At 42.2% G+C, this 24475-nt stretch overlaps 2 protein-coding genes and 1 non-coding gene across 28 annotated transcripts in view; 2 read left to right on the top strand and 1 right to left on the bottom strand.

Annotated features, from left to right (window-relative positions):
- The window catches only part of RMI1 (RecQ mediated genome instability 1), a 17563-nt gene extending 3827 nt beyond the window's left edge, over positions 1 to 13736 (bottom strand). Inside the window, exons 1-4 of one of the 7 annotated variants that reach the window (XM_070049133.1) lie at positions 13255 to 13478; positions 6624 to 6683; positions 5689 to 5734; positions 312 to 2448 (exon numbers count right to left, since the gene is read on the bottom strand). The gene's annotated coding sequence lies outside the window, so the exon portion shown is untranslated. The other 6 variants (XM_051833755.2, XM_070049143.1, XM_051833757.2 and 3 more) reach the window with 6 other exon arrangements.
- HNRNPK (heterogeneous nuclear ribonucleoprotein K) lies at positions 13516 to 24475 on the top strand. Of its 20 annotated transcripts, none has more exons than XM_051833647.2 (17): positions 13516 to 13630; positions 15549 to 15628; positions 15730 to 15812; positions 16184 to 16281; positions 16791 to 16847; positions 18330 to 18373; positions 19248 to 19320; positions 19833 to 19904; positions 20410 to 20523; positions 20751 to 20879; positions 21444 to 21751; positions 21864 to 21918; positions 22151 to 22234; positions 22515 to 22530; positions 22609 to 22691; positions 23052 to 23221; positions 23942 to 24475. In XM_051833647.2, exons 3-17 carry the CDS (start codon positions 15755 to 15757, stop codon positions 23973 to 23975), a joined length of 1395 nt encoding a protein of 464 aa, XP_051689607.1. In that variant the 5' UTR covers positions 13516 to 13630; positions 15549 to 15628; positions 15730 to 15754; the 3' UTR covers positions 23976 to 24475. The 20 variants fall into 20 exon arrangements, with proteins under 20 accessions (XP_051689607.1, XP_051689612.1, XP_051689604.1 ...); XM_051833652.2 differs by having other exon boundaries at positions 15727 to 15812; positions 24002 to 24475; XM_051833644.2 differs by having other exon boundaries at positions 15727 to 15812.
- On the top strand, positions 23544 to 23607 carry MIR7A (microRNA mir-7a). The gene has a single exon (NR_162452.1). It is a non-coding gene; the product is annotated as a microRNA mir-7a (primary transcript).

Raw genomic sequence — 24475 nt, 5'->3', positions numbered from 1 at the left:
AAAAAAAAAAAAAAAAAAAAAAAAAAAAACTTATGCCACTTATGTTTGGTCATTTAGCACTTAAATATGTGATCTAAGGATAAAATTACAGATGTAATAGTAGACTTTGAACTAATATAAAACATCTTGTTAGGCAAAATATTCTCGAGAGTCCAGCCAGGAAAATATATTTGCTTCTGATTTATCAGTATGGTAAAGCACTAAAGACCGATCAATCACATATTCACAAAAACATACTTTGTTCCTTCTACAGAAGAGGATAGAAGAGGTAACATTTATTAATGTTTTAATAAGCCCATAAGAAAACTTACCACTTGGAACAGCAGCAGGGATTCTGACGACAGGATTTGGAACTGGCTGTTCAGTGGAGTTCCTGATACCTCTACTGCTCAGAAATGGCCCTGGGAGATAAGCAGTAAGGGTGCCAAGATGAAGCTTTAGAAAGAGTCACTGGCCTACTTTCATGAGGGCAAGAGTTTGATGGTACAGTTTTCCAGAGTCCTGTTATCAATCAGGGTTCAGTGGAAGCAAAAATAGAATAGAAACATGAGGTTTGGAGTGAGTTAACAAAAACAAGACATTCTGAGAAAGTTACACTCCCTCTAAGCCTGTTTCCCTATCTATGTACAAGTGTACTTTAAAAAGTTTATGAGAAAATAGAATTAGGAGTTATTTATTATGGTATAAAAATATTTTGAAATCCATGCAGTTTTTTCTTTAAAAAAAAAAAAAGATTTACTTGGGGCTGGCGCTGTAGTGTAGTAGGTAAAGCTGCTGCCTGCAGCACTGGTTCCAGTCCCAGCTGCTCCACTTCCCATCCAGCTCCCTGTTAATGCGCCTGGGAAAGCAGGGGAGGATGGCCCCAGTCTTTGGAACCCTGTACCCAAGTGGGAGACCCAGATGAAGCTCCTGGCTCCTGGCTTCAGTATGGACCAGGCCTGGCCGTTGTAGTCATTTGGGAGTGAACCAGCAAATGAAAGACTGCTCTCTCTCTCTCACCCCTCGCCCTCACCTCTCCCTCTATAACTCTTTCACTAAAAAATAAAATAAATCTTTAAAAAAAGACATTTATTTGAAAGAATTACATGGAGAAAGGGACAGAAAGAGCGAGAGCGAGGGAGAAGGTGACGGTGATGGCATGGGCGAGGGAGAGAGATCTTCCATCTGCTGGTTCATCGCCCGGATGGCCACAATGGCCAGGGTTGGGCCAAACTGAAGCTAGGCACTTCTTGAGGTTCTCCCACATGGGTGGCAGGGGCCAAAGTATTTGGGTTATTCTCTGCTGCTTTTCCCAAGCAAGGAGCTGGATCAGAAGTGGAGCAGCCAAGACACAAAACGGGCACCCATATGGGATGCTGACATCATAGTCAGCAGCTTTACCTACTATATCACAACACCAGCCCCGCAGTTTTTTCAAAATACACATGAACTTTTTGAAGATCTCTTGTATACACAAATATAACATTTTTTGCACCAAAATAAACTCATCTTTTAATTCCATTTTCCAGAAACTTTTTGAATCCTCAAAGGAACATGGAAAAAACATGTTTGATGCAGTGATTCAGAATATAACTCCAGGGCCCAACTTTCACTTTCAGATTCTGTAACTCCAAACAAGCTACTCAACGTCAAGGTACCCTACTTATATGACCTGTAAAATGAGAAGAATAGCACTTTCCTCATAGGCTTATTATGATTAAATTAGTATGGGGAAAAGTAGCACCTGGCACATAATAAGAACTCAGTAAATGTAAACTATCATTAGAGCACCTATTACAGCACTTGAAAAAAAAGCAGTCACTCAAAAACTAGTCATTGTTATTTTAGGTTAAATGTTTCCCACATTGGATAAAGTCCTAGACAACCCTGAAATTAGTGAACTGAGACTTTTTTAAAAGTTCTCAAAGAAATAATCTACTTACTTGAGACTGCAGGAGCTTAAATGCTGAAAATGCTAGCAGAGCTCACCCTAAGCTATTTCACACCGCATCCCAAACCGCTGAAAGAAGTGCAGCAGTGCCCGAGGAACGCTGCAAACTGAACACCCTTTCATGTTTCTTAGCAACTAGAACTCCTATTATGCCTCTACACTTTTCTTCCACTTTGCTTCTATATATACTACTGGTACATGGCAAATGGGATCTAAGTGCTCGCTACCATTAAAAATTTTTAAACAGTCCAAAAAAGAGGACATGGAAGCATACAGCTCTCAGGAATCTACAAACATTCATTTAATTTAAAGAAAGGTTAACATTTAAAGAAGATACGGCCGTAGTAGGTAAGGCCACCGCCTGCAGTGCCATCATCCCATATGGGTGCCAGTTCAAGTCCCAGCTGCTCCACTTCTGATCCAGCTCTCTGCTGATGGCCTAGGAAAGCAGAAGATGGCCCAAGTATTTGGGTCCCTGCACCTTCGTGGGAGACCCAGAAGAAGCTCCTGGCTCCTGGCTTCAGATGGACCACACCTCTGGCCATTGCGGCCATTGAGGATGGGGAAGTTAAGGTTATTACAATTACAATTACATAACTGATGAATCTCTGCATCAGAGAAAATGAGACTATTTTAAATTATATGTGGAAGGGGCTAGCACTGTGGTATAGTAGGTTAAGCATCCACCTGCAGCACTGGCATCTCACATGGGCGCTGGTTCAAATCCCAGCTACTCCACTTCCAATCTAGCTCCCTGCTGATGGCCTGGGAAAGCAGTGGAAGATGGCCCAAGTGCTTAGGCCCCTGCACCTGCGTGGGAGACCTTGAAGAAGCTCCTGGCTCCTGGCTTTGAATTGGCTCAGCTCTGGCCATTGCAGCCATGTGAAGAGTGAACCCATGGATGGAAGACCTGTCTTTCTCTCTCCCTCTCTCACTAACTGTTGTTTCTCAAGTAAATAAATAAATCTTTTTAAAAAGTATATATGGAAAACAACATAAAAATCCAAAGGTGGGGCTGGTGTCATGGCATTGTGGGTAAAACTACCACCTGTGATGCTGGCATCCCATATGGGTGCCAGTTGGAGTCCCAGCTGCTCCACTTCCAATCCAGCTCTCTGCTATGGCCTGAGAAAGCAGTAGAAGATGGCCCAAGTGTTTGGGCCCCTGTATCCATGTGGGAGACCCGGAAGAAGCTCCTAGCTTCTGGCCATTGCAGCCATGTGGGGAATAAACCAGTGGATGGAAAACTTCTGTCTCTCCCTCTCTCTGTAAATCTGCCTTTCAAATAAACAAAATAAATCTTTTTAAAAAAAATTCAAAGGTAGGAAAGGTCCCTGCCTGTTGTAAAGAAAATAAACTATGTAGAGTTTGAAATATATGAAATCAGTCTGTCTCTTTTTTTTTTTTTTTTTTTAAGATTTAGTTATTTATTTATTTATTTTGAGAGATAGAGTTACAGGCAGTGAGAGGGAGATTCAGAGAGAAAGGTCTTCTTCCATTGGTTCACTCCCCAGGTAGCCGCAATGGCCAGAACTATGCCGATCCGAAGCCAGGAGCCAGGTGCCTCCTCCTGGTCTCCCATGGGGTGCAGGGCCCAAGCACTTGGGCCATCCTCCACTGCACTCCCAGGCCACAGCAGAGAGCTGGACTGGAAGAGGAGCAACCGGGACTAGAACCCGGTGCCCATATGGGATGCCGGTGCCACAGGCAGAGGATTAACCTACTATGCCACAGCACCAGCCCCATCAGTATGTTTCTTTAACAAAGAAACCAAGAGTTCTTTCACAAGCTTCCTGATTTATCAAATAGAAATACCTTCAACCTTCTTGGTAAAAAAGGAAAGCAAAATATAGAACAGGCTATATGGCATGCTAACTTCTATATACAAATTAGAGGGAAGTAAGCACATGCTTACACACTTACAAACCCATCAAAGCCATCTAGAAGGATCTGTAATAAACTAGATACAACTAATTGGGCACTAAAGTCATGCAGCCTGCAGGAAAAGAAAACAGACTGAAAACAATGTGGCCAACATTCCAAAAGCTCTAGAGTCTACTATGCCATGTAAGGAGCAAAAGACTGGAAACAGACTCCTTGCCAGAACTGGGCCAAAAACTGTACCTCGCAACAGCAACCTGTAGCTTATGGAGGGAGCAGAGCTGCCCTGAGCCTACATTCACACATGGAATACACACAAAAATACTTCAAAAAGTTCACAGAACAGGGGATTAAAAGTAGGAGGGTAGGCACTGTGGTGCAGCAGTTAAACTGCTGGCTGAGATCCATGTACCCAGTATCAGAGCACCTGGCTTCAAGTCCTGCCTCTGCTTCCAATCCAGCTTACTGCTAATATACACCCTGGGAGGCAGCAGGTGATGGCTCAAGGACAGGTTCCTGCCACCCACATGGGAAACCTGGATGGAGTTCCAGGCTCCTGGCTTTGGCCTGGCCCAGCACTGGCTGTTACAGACATCTGGGGAATAAGCCAATAGGTAGAAGATCTCTCTATCTTTTCTCTCTCTCTCTCCCTCTGCCATTCTGCTGTCCAAATAAATTATACGTATTTATATAATTTATAATTATACATATAAAGTAGTAGTCTATATTTTAGGTAAAAAATTGTTTGAAATCTATGTAGTTTCTTCATAATATACATTTTTCACAAATCATGAAAAAACTGCACAAAAAATTTTTGCATCAAAATAAACTCAATTTTTTTTTTACACTTATTTTTTATTTAATTGAAAGAGTTACAGAGAGTAGATAGAGGGGACAGAGAAAGAGAGGTCTTCCACCCACTGGTTCACTCCCCAAATGTCCACAACAACCAGCGCTAGGTCAAGCTGAAGTCAGGAGCTCAGAGCTTCTTCTGGGTCTCCCACCTGGGTGCAGGAGCCTAAGCACTTGGTCCATCTTCGCTGCTTTCCCAGGCACATGAGCAGGGAGCTGGATTGGAAGTGGAGCAGCTGGGACTCGAACTGGCATCCATATGGGATGCTGGTGCTGCAGGCAGAGGTTTAACCTACTATGTTACAACGCCAGCCCCAACTCACATTTTTAATTCCATTTTCCATGAACTTTGTGAAGTACCCCATGGTTCAGAATTGGGATATTCAAAGTAAACCCAAGGGGCTGGCACTGTGACACAGGGTTAAAGCCCCAGCCTGAAGCACCAGCATCCCAAATGGGTGCCAGTTTGAGAACTGGCTCCTCCACTTCTTATCCAGCTCTCTGCTACAGCCTGGGAAGGCAGTAGAAGATGGCCCAAGTCCTTGGACCCCTGCACCCACATGGAAGACCCAGAAGAAGCTCCTGGCTCCTGGCTTCAGATCGGCATAGCTCCGGCCAGTGCAGCCAACTAAGGAGTGAAACAACAGATTGAATACTTCTCTTTCCTCTCTCTGTGTAACTCTGACTTTCAAATAAATTTTTAAAATATTAAAAAAAAAAAAGTAAACCCAAATCTCTAGTAAAACAATTGACGTTGAACTATGTCAGCCAGATAGGCTAAACTTCAAAACCACACAAAAGGGGGAAAACTTATCTAACATAAGTCCTCAAACCAAAATTACCATGAGCTGCATCAGCAGACACAAAAATAGAAATCTGGACCTTATACAATATAAAATTAAAACAGATTAAAGATCTGAAGATAACACCTGAAACTATAAAACTAGAAGAAAACAGATATCATGAAGTACAAATAGCAGAAGCAAAAACAGACAAATGGGACTTTAAAAACTTAAAAAGGATACAATCAACAGAGTGAAAATCCACAGAATGGGAGAAAATATCTGCAAACTACATATCGGATGACAGGTTAATATCCAACATTGATATAGTAATAAATGTATATAATAGTAAATAGTATACATACATATAAAACTCAACTTGATAACAAAAAAGCAAATAAGTAGGCAAAGCTCTTTAAAAGACATTTCTCCAAAGATATACAAATGGCCACCAGGCACATGAAAGTGCTCAACATAACTGATAATAAGAGTAATAATGTAAATCAAAGCCACAATGATATATTGCCTTACAGCTGCTAGGGTGGTCAATATTTTAAAAAACAACAAGAAAGAAAGAAAAAATAAATGTTGGTGAGGATGTGGAGAAATTAGAAACCCTGTACACTATTAGGGGAAATGTAAATTAGTACAACCATCAAGGAAAACAACATGGAGGTTTCTCAGAGAACTAAAAATAGAACTATCGTATGATCCAGCTAGCAAGACATAAAGAAAACAATATATAGCGCAAAAGGAGTAGAAAAATGTTATAAATAGAAATAATAAATAAGATGGTAGAAATGTCTAAATATGTCAACAATAACAACGAATATGAGGGGCTGGTACTGTGGCACAGTGGGGTAAGCTACTGTCTGCAATGCCAGCATCACATATGGATACTGGTTCAAGTCCCAGCTGCTCTGCTTCTGATCCAACTCCCTCCTAACGCTCCTGGGAAAGCAACAGAAGATGGCCCACTTGGGCCCCAGCAACCACGTGGGAGACCCAGAAGAAGCTCCTGGCTCCTGGCTTTGGCCTGGCCCAGTCCCGGCTATTATGGAGTGAATCAGTGGATGGAAGACTTTTGTCTCTCCTCTCTCTGTACCTCTGTGTTTCAAATAAATAAATAAATCTCTAGCAAAAAATAAAAACAATGAACATGTACAGGTTAAACTCACCAGTCAAAAGATGCTTTCATATTGAATAAACCACATTCAGTTGTATGCTTCATAAGTGACCTAAAACAAAATAACACCAAAATACAACATTAAATAAAATCATGGCCTATTAAAATGTCCAATCACAATTCCATGAAGCCATTAAACAGTGACATCATATTTACAAATACTGTGATAGCTGTACTTACAAAACCTACACTTCCAAAGTGCTGTTTTCCTGCATCTGTTGTCATTTTTTTCTAACTCAGATATTAAGCTAGATGTGTTGTGCTCCGTTGCATTGATTCAGTAGGGTACTTACTGCCTCCACTAATATTTAAACACCACAGTTCAGGCAAGCGAACCCAGAATCATTCTCAAAGGTGTTGTGGTAACGTGATGACAATCAACAGATAAACTGAAATCAGGACAAAGTGTACTTTCAGTAGAGCTATAATTGCTTAAGTAAATTAAGTACAATTATTTATCTAGCATAAATGTGCAATTACAGTTAAGTTGCTTACAGAATCTTTTGTACTATAAATCTCTTTGGATACAGTACAGGTCCCTAATTTAGTATTATATGCAACCGAATAACAGATACGCTATTTTCTACCTAGACCTCGTTAAACACCGGGAGATAATACTGTTGAGACTTCCAAGAGGAGGAAGAAAGACTGGCTAGTTGTGATTTGAAAAAGCCAAGGCTGCACAGAAAATCAAACAAGGCCAAATTTTAGAGAGATGAATCCTATTCCCAGCAGGTACAGATAACACAGAGAACTGGAGATAATGGTTTGTTAAAAATTAACTAAAACTGCTTAACCTCAAAGTAATAACTTGTGATAGAAAGAGTATTATTAACTATATGAGTGATGAATAAACTGAGGCATGGAGATTAAGCCATAAAGATCACACCGAGAGGCCAGCATTGTGGCACAACAGCTTATAATGGTGCTTACGACAACAGAACGCCATCTAGGAATCCCACACTGGACTGCCAGTTTCAGCCTCTGATCCAGCTTCCTCCTATTGCCCCTGGGAAGGCAGCAGATGATGGCCCAAGTACTTGGGCCCTTGTTATCCATGTGGGAGACCAGAATGGAGTCCCTGGTTTCAGCCTGGCCTAGCCCTGGCTGTTGTGGCCATTTGAGGAGTAAACCAGGGGACAGACGATCTCTGTCTCTCTGTTACTCTTTCAAATAAATCTTGAAAAGAGAGAGAGAGAAAAAAAGATCATACCAAGTAACAGACCTCTGCTAATCTCCATTCCTATAACTTCATCCTTTACCCTGTTGACTTAGGTGCAAAGGGAAAAGTGTAGCCAGTCCCTACTGTATATAAAACTCACTTACATAAATAGCCATTCTAAAACACACCACCATTAAAATGAACAGACTTGGGGCCAGCATTGTGGGGCAGTTGGTTAAGTTGCCTGTGATGCTGGCATTCCATATGAGCACCAATTCAAGGCTCATCTGCTCCACTTCTAATCTAGCTCCCTACTAGTTGCCTGGAAATACAGCATATGATGGTCCAGTGCTTGGGCCCCTGCCACCCGTGTAGGAGACCCAGATGAAGCTCCTGGATCCTGGCTTCAACCTGGTCCAGCCCTGGCCCTTGCAGCCAGGGGAATGAACCAGCAGATGTAAGATCTCTGTCTGTCCCTTTCTCTCTGTAACTCTGCCTTTCAAACAAATAAGTAAACCTTAAATAAAGCAAAGACTTGAGAGCAGGATGTTCGGACTAGCAGCTAAGGATGCCTAAAACCTGTATCAGAGGGCCAAGGGAGTTCAATTCCTGACTCCATTTCCCTGTCAATGCAGACCCTAGGAGGCAGTGGTGACAGTTTAAGTGATTAGGTTCCTGCCACCAGGTGAGAAATATAAATTTGAGCTCCTGGCTCCCAGCTTCAGTCCTAGCCTAACTCCAGCTGTTGTGGTTATTTAGGGAGAAAATCAGTAGATGGGTGCTCTGTCTTTCACTGCCTTTAACATAAAATTTTGACTAATCCAATATATCAATCTTATTTGGATCCTTATTCAAAATGACCCATTAGTTAAAAATCTGATTAAAGGTGCTAGCATTGTGGCACAGAAGGCTAAGCTGCTGCCTGCAACGCTGGCATCCAATATGAGCACCTGCTGGCTGCTCCACTTCCAATCCAGCTCCATGCTAATGCCCCTGGGAGAGCAGTGGAGGATGGCTCAACCACTTGGGCCCCTGCAGCCATGAGGGAAACCTGGATGGAGTTCCAGGCTCCTGGCTTCAGCCTGGCCCAGTCCTGTAGTTGCAGCCATTTGGGGAGTGTACCAGCAGATGGAAGATCTCTCCATTCTCTTTCTCTCCCTCTCTCTGCAACTCTTTCAAATAATTAAAATAAATCTTTAAAACCAACACCACCAACAACAAACCCTGTATTTTAAGAGTAATGGATCAGATGATTTTTATTATTTTTATTTATTCCAAACAGGTACTTCTGGGCCGGCGCCGCGGCTCACTAGGCTAATCCTCCACCTAGCGGCGCCGGCACACCGGGTTCTAGTCCCGGTTGGGGCGCCGGATTCTGTCCCGGTTGCCCCTCTTCCAGGCCAGCTCTCTGCTGTGGCCAGGGAGTGCAGTGGAGGATGGCCCAGGTGCTTGGGCCCTGCACCCCATGGGAGACCAGGAAAAGCACCTGGCTCCTGGCTCCTGCCATCGGATCAGCGCGGTGCACCGGCCGCAGCGCGCCGGCCGCGGCGGCCATTGGAGGGTAAACCAACGGCAAAAGGAAGACCTTTCTCTCTGTCTCTCTCTCTCACTGTCCACTCTGCCTGTCAAAAAATAAAAAAAATTAAAAAAAAAAAAAAAAACAGGTACTTCTTTGTGTTACTGAACAAGGCAACTGACAAAAACTCCTCTCAGCTGACAGTTGGACAAATTCTAAGAAACACTGCTTGGCAAACCACAACAACTAAATTGTTCCATCAGTATGTGCCAGTCCTAATTAATAAAATTCTCTCCAAGTACTACCCTCCAGGATTTGAATCTCAACTTCTTTAACTGACATACTATAATTTTATGGTAATGTTATCATAATCAAGCAATAATAGAAAACTCCAGTGACTAAAACCCCAAAAGATAACCAAGACATTTGCAAAACACAAGCAAATATGAGAGATGCTTAATATTGTAGAAGCATTCAAATATAACTATTCTCATGTATTGTACCAAAAAGTCAAGAAGTCTGGAGAGGAAACTATTAAATGCACATATATTACATGGAATTCTTCAATTAACAGTAAAGTAAAATAGATGGCATAATTGATTGGAACATGGCTATAGCCAACTACAAATCATAACCATCCAAATAAAAAGATGATGTATGATAGGATTTTTCCCTCATAGGTTAGAAAGCTGATTAAGATGTTTAATTCAATGGAAAAAGTGTTATATAAAGTCTGTATTATAAAGTTTAGACTGGGTTTCAATAATTGAGACCCTTGAATTATTAAGTAAACTGTATTACTTGCATCTAGTCCTTAAGAGACTTAACGTTTTCATGCATCTCTTTCTGGAGAAATTTGGTAACCATAGTCACGGCAGGTAGGAGCAGCTCTGAAGGAAAGGTTAGCCAGGGCGGCACAATTTCCCATTCACCATTACACAAAGAACAGCCCTCACCCTCAAGAACACCACTGTCGAAGAAGAGAAAAACAAATTACGAAAAGATGGTTTCCAAATTGTACACCGATATCATGTGCATACAAAATAATCCACTTCTTTTGCTTTTCAGAACTAATGCTAAGGAAACGATCAGAAATGAAAACAAAGATGTATGTGCCAGAATGTTTATCACTGTGTTTTTATATTGTGGAACAAACAATCTGTTCAAAATTAGAAAAAAAAAAATCATATAGATTGCATTGATCCACATGAAATGGAAGGCTAGGGACTCTAAAGAAATATTACTAAGGACTATTTAGTGACACGAAAACACATTCACATTTTGTTAGTAAAAAGCCAGATATAAAGCTTAATCCCCATTAGTTTTATAATCAGGAAAGAAGATTAATTTTAAAAAATTAATTAATATTTTCTGCATGATAAACTTGGCCGACCACACTAATCTATATTCTACATCTTGACTGCAGGAACCAAACAGAATAGAGTAGGAAAATTCTATCACTCACCACTAAGGCATATTTGATTTATGGGTTAATTTTCAATCAGTCTCTCATCTTACAATTTTTTTCATAGAAAAAGAGGTGGCAGGACCATCCTTTTGGGCATTTTATGCAGCATTCTACCAACAGCTAAGATTTAAAAGCACTAACAAATATTTAAGTCAAGTCCATGTTCCATTATCTTTCCCTAAAGGTAGCTCTGCATTTTCATTCGCTGGATGGATTTCATGGTAATTCCACAATTTTGAGAAGGTATTCTAAATATTAGGGAGGGAACATTTATATATAATTGAAATCAGAAATAAGTAATCAGAGGAACTGCCTGTAGATCCTTCATATGTAATGTTAAAAAAAAAAAAAAGAATAGGCTTGGGAGTCTGAAACAGGACTCTGTTATGTGACCTTGGGACCATGGCTTCTCTTAGTCTTAATTCCCTCATCCATAAAACAAAGACAACCATAATTTACTCCACAGGCTGTAATAAACTTCAAATTGCCAGCACAGGCCTAGCACATAGTGGGGAACTCAGGAAATGGTAGTTAAAAATAATCATCCAGCTGGCTAATGCACAGTCTCAATTATATTAGCCTATTGAAAGAAAGTAAATTCCACTGCTAATACTAGTTCTAAATTCAAATCCAAAATGACCACTACATCATACTATCATTTATACCAATTAATTACACCGGACATCAGCCTCTACAATTATCAATCAAGTTGGCAAGACCTTGAATGAACACAGGTGTATGCAAAAAGTTCTTGGAAAATGCGTACTACGAAAAGATTTTGCACAGATTTTTTTTTTTACACCAAAATAAACTTATCTGTCAATTTCAGTTTTCCATGAACTTTCTAAAGCACCCAGTATTGCTGGGGGACTCTTAATTTAAATAATGAAAGGATGGGAGAAAGACCTCCTGTTACTTACAGAGATTTAAAAAATAAGTTAAAAGAGGTAAGACAGAAAACAAACAGGTTAAGGACTGTTGGGACAACCAACTCCATCACAATGCCATCTGGAGGCTGAGCCAGTCAGGGTCCAGCAGGTCCAGTGCAATTGGGAGGCTCCTACACAGCACTGCACGCTTGGAATTCCTCCTCATGTCTGATTATCAACACAGAAAATGATGGCTGAAACAGAAACATGAACTCCAAAGAAAGTACTATGATTACAGTCCCACTTACGTGCACATCAGTATCAGTGAAACGTTCCAGGTTTCTGATGACAGATTTTATCGCATTAAATGTTGCCAACCCTGACTGGCACAGGAAATCTCTGTAAGTGCAAGTATCCCTGAGCCCCTACAAACATGCATCAATTCTTGGCTGAACGTTTCATAAAAATCCGAATTTTCTATCTTAAAGCTAAAATGTGAGTTAAATATCACCAACAAGACTGCACAGCCTTCATGGTAGGGGCTGCATGATATGGGAAATTACACCGCCACTTAAAGAGAACTTCTAGAAGCTCCACAACACCGGACGTGATCCCTGAATTGTATTTGTTAACTCCCCTCCCAAGATGTCAACGCTGAGATCCTGAAGTCCTCAGTTTCCCCTACAACCATCCAAGGGTTTTCTTCCCAATCAGGCAGGGAGAGAATGGATGGATGGATGTCACCACTGCATTTAAAAGGACGCTGGTGCATCCTATTTTGCAAAGTGTTGAAGAAGGGAATTAAGTTGCAATAAGAATGAATCAGCACAAACCCATCACCAACTTAAAAAAAAAAAAAAAGTACGTATTCTGCTCCCGGCGGGTTTAGCGCCCTTGTGTCGACGTTAACATCTTTCTGCCTCAACAAGTTCGCGCCCGCAGGTGCAAGGCGGCGTTCAGGACGTGGAAAACGGGTACTCAGGGCGGCGACTACCCAGGTCTGTCACAGACGCAGAGTGACCTTAGGGGCCTGAACAAAAGAAGTCATCAAGCCTTAGGCCCCGGGGCTGGGAAGAGGAATCGGCACGAAGCGGGAGCGCGGAGCAGCAGGAAAGGACACCTAGGTGAGGGCGAGGGGTTTTGTCAGCCTGCAGCACGGTCCCGGTGCCCGCGGCTCGGGCGGGCGCGGCAAGAGCGAAGGGAACCCGACTCCGACGCCCACACAACGTGCTCCCGCCATCCGCACTCGGTTCAGACGAATGCGATATTTACTTCCCGAAACTGCAATAAACTACGACAACACTATAAATGATCCCCTCCACCGCGTTCTTCAAAACAAGGAAAAGAATGAACAATCTCGTCAGAAACGGAGGAAAAAAAAAAAAAAGCCTGGGGTCCTCCCGCCACCCCCAACCAGGACCGAGCGCGGACGCCGGCCCGGACTCGGGCTCGCCCCGCGCTTCCTTCCCGGGACCCCGCTCGCCGGCCGGGCCTCCGGGGGTCCCGTCCCGCACCGCCCCGCAAGCCGGGCGCGGCCGGGGGGCGTCCCGGGGACCCCGCGACGTGTGGACGGTGGGGGCCGGGCGTCCCCCGGGGCCGAGCACCGACCTGGGCGTCCCGCCGTCCGCTCGCGCCACCGCGGGCCCGCAACGGTGAGCACGGAATTCGGCCCTGCGAGCCCGCGAACGATTTTTTTTTTTTTTTTTTTTTTTTTTTTGCCTCTTCCCGCCCGATTTCCCGCGCGCTTCAGCCCCTCCCCCAGTCCCGACAGACGCCGTCTGCCCTCGAAGACGCCCCTGCGCCGCCCCCTCCCCGTGCGCGTGAACGAGGCCGGTTCTCGCGATACCTTCTCCCCTTCCCTCCCCCTAGGTAGCGAGTGCGCGAGCGAGCGAGGAGGAGGGCGCTCCAGGCGACGGCACTGCAGACGCCATTATCCTCTGTTTCTCTGCCGCACCGACCTCGACCTCCTGTCTGCGGGCTCTAGGTAATTGGAGTTACTGGGGCTTAGGAACTGCGGCTTTAGACACGGGCTAGGCCTCCCCGGAAGGCTGCGGCTGACTTCGTCCCAGCCCGGGTTTTCTTTCAGGCCCTTCGTGGCCTCACAGCCCGAAGGGAGGCGCCGGCGGGGGGCGGGGCTGTGGCCGCCGTGGCCCTGACTGGCGCGGTCGGCGGCCAATCGCTTCGCACTCGCGCCACCGCCGAAGCTCGCGCAGCCAATCGGGCGCGGCGGCGGGGGTAAGGGGGCGGGAGGCGGGGGAGGGGGGCTCGCGCTCGTTCTCTGTCTAGCTGTGACCGGCTGAGGCGGCGCGGCGGGCGAAGGGACGGCGGCCTCGCGCGGTGAGGAGCGGCGCCGAGCGGGCGGCGCGCGGGGACGAGGGTCGGAGCCCGGCTTCTCCGCTGGAGAGAGGCTTTCCCGGGGGCTGTTGGTGGTTGGCCGCTTCTCGGAGAGGGGGGGAGGGCAAACGGTGGCCGCCTCCCCTCCCCCACCTCCGCCATTTCCCTGAGCGTCTATCTGCAGTCCGCGCCGCGGTGTCAGACCCTCCGGGGGACCGCGAGGCACGTGCCTGCTTGGGGAGGGCCTGTAGTTAGGCGGCGTTGGGAGCCGGGCGCTGCGTGTGTGAGGAGAAGCGGCGGCCGGCGGTCGGGAGTCGGAGGCGGTGCGAACGCTGCAGCGCTCTTTGTGCGGCTCCCCCCGGGCCAGGGGTTGGGGGAACGGCCTCGGTGGCTTTGTCTCCTTCGGGCGCTGGCGGGGGTGGGTGGGTGCGGGGGACGCGATCGCGGGACCGCGTGGTGGGTGGGGGAGGGGGTCCGCGCTCGGCTCCGCCTCGGAGCACGTAGTCGCCATTACGCGGGCCGCCATTTCCTGTCGGGTCGCGGCAAGCGGAGGTGCGGCTTTTTTTTTTTTTTTTTTTTTTTTTTTTTTTTTTGCCGTCGGCTTTGGCCCTTTTCTGCGCCCGGGCCGGCTCGGCTATTGGCAGTCGCGGTGTCGGGAGGCGAAGAGGGGGCAGCGCGGGGGCGGGCGCTCCCCGAGTGGCTGCGGGGTCTGCGGAGTGGGGACTGCGGTGCCTCGAGGTTGAGCTGCGCGCGGCCCCCGCACTCTTGACGGTAGACGCTGCGTTTCAACTCCAGCCACCCTAGCTAAAACTCAGAATAGGACTGTGTGCCGGGCCGGGAGTTACCGTTTCCGTTAGCCGTTAGGAGACCAGTGTTAGGGAAGAAAGCTTTTTTTTTTTTTTTTAAGTTTGCGCTCTCTGGCCATTCTCGTGGAGCCGTTTGTCGACCCCTGTGGCTCCTAAGAAAAGCTAGGAGAGACCCCATGCCTTTCGAACACTGCAGAGTGTGTTTCAGGGTTCAGCTAATGGTTAGGGCGAAGTGTTTTAACCTAATTCACACTGTTCCGCCAGTTGTGGTCAAGGGTCCTGTTCAGTAATCAGAATGGTAGTAGCGGTTTGGGTCTGTTGCCGTATCGGGTTTTTCGATTCGTCCCCCTGGCTGTTGGATATGGCTTGCATCTGTCCTTGTATTTGTAAACTTGAGAGATTTCTGAGAATGGTCATCACTGGAAAGGCAGCCAAAAGCGATTCGATGTTCCAGTTTACAACTAGATGGTTTCTGATTAGTCTCTGTAATATACTGGTGTTTTAAGGGCGAAATGGAAGCCCATTGACTTAGCTTTTTCAGGTGTCTGAATATACAGTGTGAAAATTAGTTTTGCCTTTCTTGGCCAAAAATCAGACTCCTTGGAGATTTTTGCGCAGGCGCTTGAATTTGAAAACCTGAAAAAGAAGAGGCAAGTTTTAGAAATAGCTATGTAGTTTGTTGTGCTTCATTCGGTGTCTGTGGTGATCAGAAATTAGTAATGAAAGTAAACAAAGCAAAATGATTTATGTTGGTTTTTATAGGCTACTGCAGCACTAGGGTGTCAGTTGTTGGTCCCGCCCCGAATACTTCAGTTCTGCTCTGCAAGGATATAGAATAACTGGTACGTTTTAGAAGTAGTCTTTTTTCCTTAAATATTTAGTAAGATGTGGGGCTTAACTTTCCGAAAAAGCCAAATGTACTAGTGTCTTTATTTTTTAGCAGATTGGTGTCTTTTTAATACAAGAAAATGGAAACTGAACAGCCGGAGGAAACCTTCCCCAACACTGAAACCAATGGTGAATTTGGTAAGACAACTGTATTTCATTGTTATTGATTCTGTGGTTTAGTAAGCTATCAATACCGTTTACCTTTATAATTTCATAGTCTTGAGGTAGTTGTCAGCTGACACAATTCTTATAAACTAGAAGTAAGTGATTTACATAGGTAACTGAAAATAAAATGGTAGAGAGCCAATAAAAACTTTTCCTTGGATTTTGGAATGTAATTCCCTGGAGTATTTTATCGCAGTGTCTTATTCAATAAACGCGGTCTTTACCAGAGAGGGTAAAGATGACACCAGAAGTACTTTTGGCCTTTTTGCAACATGGTTTAATAACAAATGTTTTATGCACTAAATGGAGTTGCTTTCTTTGAAATCTCAACTATTAATTTCTAGGTAAACGTCCTGCAGAAGATATGGAAGAAGAACAAGCATTTAAAAGATCTAGAAACACAGATGAGATGGTTGAATTACGCATTCTGCTTCAGAGCAAGGTATGTTTCAAACTCAGAAATTTGGCCCCTTTGGAGGGAAACCTTCAAAGCTTGAGAGATTTGTGTGAATCTTTCTGAACAGGCTTGTGAGCTCCGATAGTTACGTGATAGTTACGGTGAGGTGGGGTGTGATCTTAAAGCATTAGTAGTGGGTTAAATCTTGATTGCATTGTAGATTCCTTGGGAAATTAATAGGTTGCTTGATTATCACAAGTCACAGTATAAAAGTGCCTATTTAAATTCTTGGTTTATTTTACGAAGTGGAACTGTGAAGTCTGGTTATATTTATACTCCAAATGCATGTCCAGCATTCTAAATATTCCGAAGCTCAATCTTAACTCAGTCCTCAAAGCACATCTTGAAGAGAGGGGGCTATTGATTTTCATGTTGTTTTAAAGATGTCCAACCTTGTAGCAAAGGTTAGATTTTTGTTGTTGCTGTTAAAACTAAGCATAGATTTTTTTGAGGGAGAGTGTTAAGTTTTTTCTTTTGGTCTTTGTCTTCTACAGAATGCTGGGGCAGTGATTGGAAAAGGAGGCAAGAATATTAAGGCTCTCCGTACAGACGTAAGTATTACAAGGTTTAAACTGCACAAAAAGCTTCAGTTTATGTTTCTAGAAGTTTTAAATAATTACATCATAAAAATCATTTAATAGTTTAGGTGCAAGCCGTTTGTAATAACTTATTACATAGATGATTTCAAGGTTTGCTGTTCCTGTTTTAACAAAAGCCCAGATTAAGTAGGTTGGGGGATTTGCGTGAAACCTCTGCATTTAAGATTCCTCCAAATTAATCACTTCAGGCAAGCTGACATTGTAATTAGCAATAGTAGCAAAGTGTAGAAACCCGTAATTGCACCGTTTTCCATGTGTGAATCAATTACAGAAAACCATTGCAGGTGGCTGATTAAACCCAGAATTTTTTTATTTTTTTATTTGTCCATCTGTTTAACAGCTTGCACATGGAGCACAAAAATTTTATTTAACATTCAGGTTGCATGATTGGAATATGGGTACAGAATAGATCAGGTACTTGATCTTATCAGGAAACCATTTGTCAATGCCTATGATTTGTTTGAGTCTTCATATTTTATAGTGGGTTGACTCTTGTGATTAGACACATTAAATGTTGGCAGTACCAGAAGTGAGCATAATCATGGGACTTAGCTACACCAAAATTCCTAAATTTTTTTCTCGTGATGTATATACTTCTTAATGTTTTTCTTGCTAAAATTGAGGCAAATAGTAGCTTTGTGTTGAGTACTTATTTGACAGTATTTCATTTCTCTCTTGGTCACAGATCTTTGTATGTTCCTCTTGATTGCTGTAAACTGAACTTGAAAAATTGTTTAAAATTTTACAAATCTGCTTGTTAGGATTTAGGAATGTATTTCAGACCTCCAGAAAACCAACCAAACCAGTCTTTTACTACTAGCAGGGGTTTTTGGTGGTGTGGGAATTTTTGTTTTGTCTTTTATAAACCTCTCTCCTCCTAATCCAGATGCTCTGTATAATTATCTGGGTTATTTATTTCCCCATTTCCTCAAGAATTTCAGTAAACTGAGTCATGATAGGTTTTGTGTCTACCCTCATGAGCCAGCCTGCTACTGAAACATCGTTTGTTTCTTTTCTTTTTTTTCTTTTTTTTTTTTTTTTAAAGTTAGAACCATCATTTAAGGTCCTTAAATGTTAAGCCACAGTCAGGTATACAAAAGTCCATTATTGTGTTAGTCTTCAGAACAACTTAAGCTTGTTTCATTAATTGAGAGTATGAGTATAGTTTGTATTAAATTAAAATTTATTGCTTTTCCCCCTTTTCCCTCTCCTTGTTTTTTTGGCCATATATCTCCGTTGCCCATGTACTGGATCGACTTACCCCTGCGTTGCCCACCATGACGTTGGCCCATCCGCCCCTGAACGCCCATGTGAAAACCCTGGTTGGCTATGCCCAAAAATGTGCTCGTTGCCAAACGGGTACCATACTTGACAACTTCTGATTGAATGCCCATGCCCAATGCCAACATCCACGAACGCCAATGACCAATGCAGTACAATGCCAGTGTTTCAGTCCCAGACAGCAGTGGCCCCGAGCGGTATGTCCCAACAGTTTATGCCTCACTGCCTGATTAGAAAGAGAGAAATGTATTTTATTACCTGCCTTTTATATAATTAAATAGTATCCCCTTTAGACGGTGTATTGTTTTTCAAGTTTCTGTCTTATTTTCCCCATTAAGTCTTTTTGTCACTGAACTTTTACCGTGAGTTGCCCACCCAAACGATCCACTAATTTTATTTCGATGGAAGGAGCACAGCTTCAAGTGTTGCATATTTGCTGCATTGTAAATCAAATTGTTACCAAAATAGTCTCTCGCTCTGTCTTTGTGGCCCACCTTGCTTCCCAACATTGCCTGTTCATAATTTTTTCTGATGAAATGCTAACTCTGGTTCACTTTCCTTCACTTCTCATTTGTGTTGTCTTGTTTTGTCTTGCATTTGTATTTGTTTTCTTGCAGAGCCCATTAGTGATCTGATTTCTAACTGGTATCCATAACCTTATTCCAGATACAATGTTCACCACTTGCATATTCCCCCACTTTGCCTAAGAGAAGGTGTGCCAGTTTTACCAATGTAACAGCGAGGGTATCCTTAACGTAGTGGTGGCGGGGAACATAAGTATTCAACTCTGCTTCAGTTCTGGTCAATTTATTATTGCCCACTTAATCTGAGCCCTTCCAAAAGCCCATTCTCTCTGTCTCTCTGCAAGTCTCCTAATACTGTTACCATGTCTGTATTGGGCGTAAAACAAAATGCATGTGAAAAAAACTTATAAATAGGCAACTTTAAATGGGGAATATTAAATAATTGTTACTTCTCTGTAAAAGTTTGTATGACTACTAGTGACAAACACAAAACTCATTTTTCTTTTCCACTCTTTTTGTACTATCTGGTATTTGTGATGTTTGACAGCATATTGAGTATCAGTGCTGACATTGAAACAATTGGAGAAATTCTGAAGAAAATCATCCCTACCTTGGAAGAGGTAGGCTCCCTTTTTTATATATATATTTGGCGATATAAGGGGGAATGGCAATGTTTAATAGTGTCTTATTAATAGTAGTGGTGGAGACCCAATGGTTGAAGCCATTTGAAGCAGTAACAACCTGCTACTCTATGTATACATCATTTGGGAGGTTTTTTTGGTTCTGTTTTTGTTTTTTAATTATAGACCTGCCACTTGTAGTAATATAAACTACTTGTGGCCATTTAATGGATTTAGCATGTATTTTGTAAGCTCTAGTTTTAAAGTTGGTATTACTAAAATTAGAATATTCATTCTGGGAATGTTTGAAAATACGATTATTTAGATCTGATGGTAGACTAAAGAGTCTGTAATTTACTAAGATAAAGAGGAAAGTACAATTAAGTCACTGTTAGATAATCAGTTTCTCATTTAATATATATTTAAAATATGTTGTAGCTTTACCAATATATGCGACAATAGCCTGATCACGCTAGACACTTAACCTATTACTCTTATTTTTCTACTTTCAGGGCCTGCAGTTGCCATCACCCACTGCAACCAGCCAGCTCCCGCTCGAATCTGATGCTGTGGAATGCTTAAATGTATGTCATAGTGCCGTTGAACCCCACTGAAGTATGGAGCCTGGCCCATAGGATCAATTTTATTTTTAACATAGTGTGCTTTTCCCATCTCTATAGAAAAAGGATTAAACATGATACACAAATGGTCTTACAACTCACTGTTGACCCTGCTCCATGCTGCAGTGGGAATTAAACTACATTTGCAAAGTGCTTTGCAGTCATTTTTTTATTATGGTGTTATTTGAATGTTAATAATAATTTTGTGGTAACAGCGACATGCTAAATGGCTGCAGTGTGGGTATGGTGTTGCAGGACCTGAAAATAAAATAGTTTTTTAAGGTGGTGCAGAATGTCCTTTTTGGGCCTGGCTATTGAGGATAATAAGCACATAACTGGTAAAGTTATTGAAATATAAATTCAGGTTGCTCACTGCAACAGTATATTATTGTTAACGCTTATAGCAGATAAGTGTGTATTGGGGATTAATATAATTTGAGACTAAAATTCTAAAACTCTCCTTCTACAGTACCAACACTTTAAAGGAAGTGACTTTGACTGCGAATTGAGACTGTTGATTCATCAGAGTCTGGCAGGAGGAATTATTGGGGTCAAAGGTGCTAAAATCAAAGAACTTCGAGAGGTAAAGGCATTCTCTTAACTCTATTATAATCCTTACTAGAGAATAATTTTTTATTATAGATTTGTTTTTGTGGGCAGCTCTTATTCCCCTTTGAATTACCTCCTAAAGAGTCCTTATTATTTGCTTTTAAAATAACTAAAAGGCCTAGTGGTCCTAGAAAGGTTATTTTATAACTTCATGTGAATCTAGAAAGTCCTTTAATTTTTTTTCCTCTATTAAACTTACAGAACACTCAGACAACAATCAAGCTTTTCCAGGAATGCTGTCCTCATTCCACTGACAGAGTTGTTCTTATTGGAGGAAAGCCTGATAGAGTTGTAGAATGCATAAAGATCATCCTTGATCTCATATCTGAGGTATCTTCACAAGACTTTATTTGCATTCAGTTTCATGAAATTGACAATACTGTTTCTACAAAATGAGTTCTTTGTCTTACCAACTTCTGTTTCTTGGCTTTCAGCCTTCCCTTTAATTTAGAAATAGCTTTAGAAAAGTGGAATGTGGTCATTTGGTAATTGGTGAAACTGTGATAGTGTCCTTTAAATAAAACTCACTATGGTGCTGCTTATGTCCTCACTTTGCATAGCTTATGTCTTTCCCATTTTGCATAGTTTCCCAGCTTGTATCCCTGCATATGGATTACAGGCTAGTCCAAGATAACAGTCACCTCGGCCAGCCAAATGGGGGTGATTTATTCATAGATTTGCTTTTATTCATTTAGTTGTCCATGTGTGAAAATAAGAGTTCGACCATTTTGTCTTTCAAAAGCAGTGAGACTGACTTGTAGGGCTTGGAAAGTGCCTGTATTTCTGTCCCGGCCTCTAGTGCCTCCTGGGAAAACAAGTGTCAACATTGAAAAAGTTGATACTGAACCAAGGCGTTTTGTTTAGTCTGTAAGATTGCTATATTTTTGTTTTTAGTCTCCCATCAAAGGACGTGCACAGCCTTACGATCCCAATTTTTACGATGAAACCTACGATTATGGTGGTTTTACAATGATGTTTGATGACCGCCGTGGACGTCCTGTGGGGTTTCCCATGCGGGGAAGAGGTGGCTTTGACAGAATGCCTCCTGGTCGTGGTGGACGTCCCATGCCTCCATCTAGAAGAGATTATGATGATATGAGCCCTCGTCGAGGACCACCACCACCACCTCCTGGCCGAGGTGGCCGAGGTGGTAGCAGAGCTCGGAATCTTCCTCTTCCCCCACCCCCACCACCTAGAGGAGGGTAAGTGTTTTTCATTCACAAATTGTTAGCACACAAGAGGCTGCACTGGGTAGTAGGATAGAGTTGCTATGTGAAGTGAAACAAACTGTTTACAACAGTACTATGCTTGCAGAGATTTAATGGCCTATGACAGAAGAGGAAGACCTGGAGACCGTTACGATGGGATGGTAAGAACAGTTTTTCTCATCAATGTGTTACATGAGGGCTTGGGGGTTAAGATTTTTAAAATAGCTAGCCTTTTTTAAACTATGTTTAAGATGCTTTCTGCAAGTGAATTTAAATCCTTCCATTTGCTGAAGCTGTTGAACTGTTCTCCCAAGATACCTAATTGCTGCCCAGAGTGTGTGTTTATTTGTAATGTAGGATGGCAATTTAGGCATCTTAATATTTCTAAAACAGGTTGGTTTCAGTGCTGATGAAACATGGGATTCTGCAATAGATACATGGAGCCCATCAGAATGGCAGATGGCTTATGAACCACAGGTAGAGTCATAGGTATAAAGTACATATCAGTAAATTTAAGATGCTTCCCTGCTCACCAGTAAGTGTGCTTTATTTCCCCTCATGTTTTTGTCTTTGAATGCTGTAAACTTGAATCCTTTATTCCTCCCCCTAAAGATTGTTTTCTGAAATTTATTTTCTGGAAGGAAATAAATTTGGACATATTTAGGAAACTTTAGTTTCCTAAATGCAGGGGGTTTTATGAGTATTAAAATACTTAAAGAAATTTTAAAATAATTTTCTATTTTTTCTTTATTTTTAGGGTGGCTCAGGATATGGTAAGTTTTCTCTTTTGTGAAATCAAGCATTATTTCATGCTTTTAAAAATGAACTTAACTGCTCATCATTTAAATCAGACTATTCCTATGCAGGGGGTCGCGGCTCATATGGTGATCTTGGTGGACCTATTATTACTACACAAGTAACTATTCCCAAAGATGTAAGTATCATTAGTTCTGTCAGCACTGTTTGATCTCATTATTGCTGTCTTTCCATACATTTCTTTTCAATTCACATGGTTTTAGAAAGTATTCCACTTCAAAATTTGAAACTATATTCAAGGGTTTCAGTGAGGTGTCTTTGGTGACAGACTTCAATGCCATAAAATACCTAGAGGGGTTTGAGCCCTTAGATTCTTGAAGGAAATGTTAGTGTGTTCAAACAGCCCAAACTCTGAGGAGGCATAAGGGTAATTGAATCCAAATAAATACCAAGTTTCGTATTCTTGGCGATCATTGAAAATACAGGTAGTTTTCTATGAAAGTATATGATAAACACTTATTTTCTGAAATCTTTTCAGTTGGCTGGATCTATTATTGGCAAAGGTGGTCAGCGGATTAAACAAATCCGTCATGAGTCAGGAGCTTCCATCAAAATTGATGAGCCTTTAGAAGGATCCGAAGATCGGATCATTACCATTACAGGAACACAGGACCAGATACAGAATGCACAGTATTTGCTGCAGAACAGGTCAGTTGAAGATCAGCTTTGTGTTCACTTGAGACATACCTTGAAAAACTTCCCTTCTCAAATTGATTTTTCTTCTAGAAACCGTGGTGTCTCAGTCATTTGGGGACCTAACTTCTAAACATCCTAATAGCTTTGCCTTAATTTTCCTCTGCTTTCTTACTAAAAACGAAGACATTCAGTACTAATCTTGCTGGAAGAAGCCTTAACCAAGCAAACCTCTCATTTCTCTGGTGAAAACTGCTGCCAAAACTACTTGTTTGTTACAAATTATACAGAGCCTGTAGACAATAGAAGATTCATTGGATGTTGGCCTAGTTCTGTGTGGAAGACTAGTGATTTTGTTGTTTTTAGATAACTAAATCGACAACAAATCACAGTCTGCCATATGGCACAGGCCATGCCTCTACAGGACAAATGATTGGTGCTGTAAAATGCAGCATTTCACACCTTCCTGGCATTTCTTTTGTCTTTTCCACCAAATATTAACAGCTTTCAATTTCATTTCTTAATCCTGCTCTACTAATGTCTGATTAACTGTTAATCTTTTTTCCTTGAATTTTACACTGCTTTAATTTGTGATTGCTAATGTTTTTTGCATTCTTGTTTCTTATTATAAAGGACATGTTTATCACTTAATTTAGCATTGAAATTGTCTTGATGTTGATTCAGATGTAATGAACAAAAATTCTAATTCGCACTTTTTTTTCTTTTCTTTTATAGTGTGAAGCAGTATGCAGATGTTGAAGGATTCTAATGCAAGATATTTTTTCTTTTTTATAGTGTGAAGCAGTATTCTGGAAAGTTTTTCTAAGACTAGTGAAGAACTGAAGGAGTCCTGCATCTTTTTTTTTTTATCTGCTTCTGTTTAAAAAGCCAACATTCCTCTGCTTCATAGGTGTTCTGCATTTGAGGTGTAGTGAAATCTTTGCTGTTCACCAGATGTAATGTTTTAGTTCCTTACAAACAGGGTTGGGGGGGGGAGGGCGTGCAAAAACTAACATTGAAATTTTGAAACAGCAGCAGAGTGAGTGAATTTTATTTTTTGTTCATTGTTGGTGGTTAAAAAGAAACTTCCCCCCATGTAATTATTGTGAACACTTTGCTTTGTGGTCACTGTAACATTTGGGGGGGTGGGACAGGGAAGAAAAGTAACTAGTCCACATATCCCTGGCATCTGTTCAGAGCAGTGTGCAGAATGTAATGCTCTTTTGTAAGAAACGTTTTATGATTTTTAAAATAAATTTAGTGAACCTA

Source organism: Oryctolagus cuniculus, chromosome 1 (assembly GCF_964237555.1).
Source record: "Oryctolagus cuniculus chromosome 1, mOryCun1.1, whole genome shotgun sequence".
Classification (NCBI taxonomy): domain Eukaryota; kingdom Metazoa; phylum Chordata; class Mammalia; order Lagomorpha; family Leporidae; genus Oryctolagus; species Oryctolagus cuniculus.
Note: the sequence above shows the minus strand (reverse complement) of the source record. Positions and strands in the feature narration are given on the sequence as shown.

What these genes read in the sequence shown, in the direction of transcription:
- HNRNPK (XM_051833649.2), top strand. Translation starts at nt 15,755, where the DNA reads ATGGAAACTGAACAGCCGGAGGAAACCTTCCCCAACACTGAAACCAAT. An exon ending in GACAGCAGTGGCCCCGAGCG is followed by an intron (nt 18,374 to 19,247) that starts GTATGTCCCAAC and finishes GATGTTTGACAG; the next exon opens with CATATTGAGTATCAGTGCTG. An exon ending in TCCTTGATCTCATATCTGAG is followed by an intron (nt 20,880 to 21,443) that starts GTATCTTCACAA and finishes TTTTGTTTTTAG; the next exon opens with TCTCCCATCAAAGGACGTGC.